The sequence below is a fragment of the Otolemur garnettii genome, unplaced genomic scaffold (genome assembly GCF_000181295.1).
Source record: "Otolemur garnettii isolate 467f Iridium unplaced genomic scaffold, OtoGar3 scaffold00087, whole genome shotgun sequence".
Lineage (NCBI taxonomy): Eukaryota > Metazoa > Chordata > Mammalia > Primates > Galagidae > Otolemur > Otolemur garnettii.
Genome location: NW_003852482.1, coordinates 5,897,906 through 5,901,805, shown reverse-complemented (window position 1 = coordinate 5,901,805; position 3,900 = coordinate 5,897,906). Strand labels below are relative to the sequence as shown.

Here is a 3,900-nt window from a genome sequence, read left to right as displayed (position 1 = left end):
CTGTATTTGAGTGCTGAGCGCCAAGCTCGTGAGACTTCCCCTTCCTGTGGTTCAGCAACAGCGTGCACTCATGCCTGGCAATGCTGACAGAATGCCTCTGTGGGCAGGGAGGGGCCTCTCATACTCCTCCACCACAGCCTGAAAGAGACCCAAATCGGTCAGACTATTGTGACTTACAAAGTAGAAAGCACAGGTGCGGGCCTTGGGGAGCAAGGGGAGACGATGTGCTAAGGCCTTCGGCTGCTTAGTGTTCTTCCTGCTTTCCTACAATTTCCTGTTCTTTCCAACAGTTTCTAACCTGAGCAGTATTATTTGGAGAATCAGAAAAAAAGGAGGAAAGACTCCAACAGGAACACCTATGGGCCTGGTGAGCTGACCGGCTGGGGGCCACTTGGGCAGGGCTGAGAGAACCCTGTTCTTGGAGTACCCAGCCCCTCTTGGTTCACGTCCTACCTCTCACTGCCATCTCTGCTGTCCTTCCCAGGTACACTGCCGACTGCTGAGGGATCTCTGGGATGTCCATCTTTCCCAGCTGGTGAGTCCTAAAAAGAGAAGTGAGTGTTGGGTTTTAGACAGGTGGCTCTCTCCAGGTAGCTCTCTCCCCTCAGCATTCCTGCCTGCAAGGGGCACGGGAGTGCAAGGTCGTACAGCACAATCTGAGATGAGAACCAGTTAATAGTGAATGCAGTTTATTACAGGAAACACAAGCTCTCTTGAGATTAGCACCCTGCCTTTGCAGAGAGCGAAAGGTGCCACTATTTGTAACGTTTGTTAGCTGCCACCTCAACTGCCTCTTCTAAGAGAGAGGACTGCTACTCCACAGCCAGTCCACCAGGGCTCAGCCAGGCACGCGCTCAGGGCCCTGTGCACAGCTTGTCACTTGACCTTTTCAGTGAGCCACTGCCGTCCCCATTCCACACATGTAAACTGAGGCTAGAAGTCAAGGGTCCTGCCCAAGACCACATAGCTGGTCGATGGTGGAGCCTGAATCAAGAATCAAAGCCCAGGGCTCTCTGCTTTGGAAGACTATGCCTTTCAGCATGGGGCTCTTTTGTCATGTACAAAACTGGTGACTTAAGGAAGCCCTCAGGGCTGTTGTGCTCTACCAGGCACAGGCCCCACAGGCCCAGCTGCCCAGCTGCCCAACACCTAAGTGTCAGTGACCTCTCCTCCTCTAGCAGACTTGCTTCCTCCTGGGTCTCTGGGCCCACCCTACTCAGTGACAACCAAGGCCACCACGGTTATGACAGGTGACACCAATATACAGACCATAGTTGCAGAGAGTGATTCAAGGAGAGAGGAGTCAGCCCTGGAAGCAGCTGCTGATAGAGGGAGAGAGCTGTGGAAAGCCTTTTCCTGGGGGAATGGATGCCACTATGCAGAGGTCAAGCTGGACAGTGCTGGAGGCACAGGTCAGCAGAGAGGACAGCTGAAGTGGGGACATTAGCTTGGCTCCTATAGACAGGGAAGCCATCTGTCCAAAACCTAACACTCCTCTTTTCACTAGAGTGAAAATTCTTTAATGCTCAGTGACTTGCTAATGTCTGAGGTAGGGCCTGCCCTGTGGGGCCATCTATAATCTTACAGAGACCCCACCGTTAAAGGGGACCCTGCCCTTCAGGTTGATGAATGGGGAGTTCTCAGTCCTTACGGACCCTCCCTCAGGAACCTGCCGCACTTGGGCGCGTGAGGAAACCTATTTTTGAAGCGCAAAACTTGGAAAGCTGATTGCTCAACAGAACTGTAGTCCCTTTACTGAGGGTGATGGTGCCGGCTCAGCTCAGGAGATGTGCACAGGCCAGTAGGGCCACCTGGGAGGCAGTTAGTTAACACCGGGTGACGCAGCATGCTGGGGGAGGAGGGGTGAGGTCTAAAGAGCCCAAGGGGAGAGCAGTCTCGCCTTCTGGGTGGGGGGCAGGGGGTGGAAGATGGAGCCTGATGCTATAAGATGGGACAGAAGGAAACCCCACAGAGAGCGACTGGGTGTGCGGCCAGGGTCCCGCCATGCTGCTCCTGTGTATCTCTACAAGGCCCATCTGAGCAGGTGCTGAGGAACACTACGAAGCAGGAACAAACGGGCAGACCTCCTCCCCACAAGTCCCGTCCTCCCCCACAGAGTTGGCCAGTGATCCCCTGGGGTGAGTGTCCGTCAAACAGAAGCAGATGGGAGGAAAGCAGCCTCGGAAGCGCAGGGCCCAACCCCTGCCAGGCCAGGCCAGGCCACATGCAGGAGGCCCCCGAGGTTACTTACTCCTCGAGAGGGAGCCAGCTCCTCACTGCTCTGGCCAGAGGAAGACAGACTGACATATTCACCCTCACCAGCTTCCTCACTGGCGTTTTCACTCTGGGGGAGATAGGGTGAGAGGGGAGACACATGGGCCAGGCCCTCTAGCCAGCTCTTACAGCTCAGAGAGGGCAGCCACCTGCTGGCCCTGACCAGGACACTCCTTTGATAAGAAAGAAAAAAGGTGATGACCTACACTCTGCTCTCCCCCTAGATCTTCTCAAAGGTGTCAAGGGCCACTCAAACTATCCTGAAAAGTCAGCTCCACCACAGTGGGAACTGTGGGGTGGGGGTGGGGGGCAGTGTGTCTCCTGTGTGGTGGGAAACCATTATGGAAGGAAAGTAGCAAGACATCAAGACAACTCAGCAGGCCAGGGACTCGTCCCCACTTGCCTGCATTGCCTCTGCCATGTCTGCTCGCCCACTCCGACCCGCAGGCAGCACCTCCCTGGCTTTAGACGAAGCACCACAGGCAATTTAACAGGACCAGAAAACAGGCCCTCTGTCCTCAGCACTACACACGAGTGAATGAATCTCTGCCACTTCCACACCTCAGAGTCTGTACTTTCTCTAAAAACAGCCGCGTGGAAAGCTAGTAACACTATCTTATGCACACAATAACTTCCCGTTTCTAAATGGTCAATAATCTATTTGTGCAGAATCAGATTCCAAGCCTGAGAAACTCTGTAGAAAAGGTTCAATTTCTGTTCTGGAAACAGGTGGGCTACAATTGTACCTTGTGGCCTTCCACAGCAGTCGGTGTAGCCGTGTTGCTAAGGGGTGTACACGCACACACCCTGACTGCTAGGGAAGAGCAGGCAGTGCCTTTCAGGAACAGTGACACTGCTTTCTAAAAAACGTGCAGCCCCACGTGCAGACATGTGTGTTGAGTTCTCACCGAGTCAGTGAAAGAGTTTTCGGGAGGAAGGCAGACAGCATTCCCATGAAAGCTGCTCTCCTGAGAGGATGAGAGAGGCCCGTCCACGGTGCTGGGAGGCAGACTGGCCACAGTTGGCACCGCTAAGTCAGAGCTCTGAGACTGGTGGACAGGTGGGAAATGTGGAGAAGAGGAGGAGGTAGGCGGAAGGAAAGGCTGAGTGGAAGCTTGGTGGTGAGGCACGAAATCCTGGGAGTAGGACCTAAACACAGACTTATACTACAGAACCAAAGAGGGAGACACACACAGAAACAAGAATGTGGGAAGAAGAAAACAGACAAAGGAAAAGTAATTAGCTTAACTGTAGCCGAGCACTCACAGTTCATTCACAGCAATTCTAATAAGGACTACAAATCACTTTACACCCTGCCCCCGGTCCTCTGGGCACTGAGGTTCCCCACACCTGATACATCCTCCCTATAGAAGGGCCTTGAAACCAGAGACTGACCAGCACTGTCCTCAGAGTTGTCTAGACAGCAGGACGTGGATCACAGCTTCCTGCTGGCCCCGAGGGAGAGCAAATCCACGTCTCGTGCAGGTGACAACATGCTCCACTGTGACAGGGAAATTGTCTACACAGCCTAACCCACTGGTGACCATACGCTCTTCTGCTGTGACAGGGACATCGCCCACACAGCCCAACCCACTGGTGACCGCAGGTTCCGCTGTGACAGGACAC

The 3,900-nt window shown here is 54.0% G+C and overlaps 1 protein-coding gene and 1 long non-coding RNA gene across 2 annotated transcripts in view; one reads left to right on the top strand and one right to left on the bottom strand.

The window, feature by feature from the left end:
* Positions 1-3,900, bottom strand: part of RAPGEF1 (Rap guanine nucleotide exchange factor 1) — a 39,679-nt gene that overhangs the window by 16,889 nt on the left and 18,890 nt on the right. Inside the window, exons 4-5 of the mRNA XM_023516137.1 lie at positions 3,183-3,440; positions 454-542 (exon numbers count right to left, since the gene is read on the bottom strand). Coding sequence (XP_023371905.1) covers positions 454-542; positions 3,183-3,440 — 347 coding nt within the window. The remainder of the gene's footprint in view (positions 1-453; positions 543-3,182; positions 3,441-3,900) is intronic.
* Positions 287-1,135, top strand: LOC111726936. Its single transcript, XR_002774600.1, has 3 exons — positions 287-367; positions 485-539; positions 1,125-1,135. It is a non-coding gene; the product is annotated as an uncharacterized LOC111726936 (long non-coding RNA).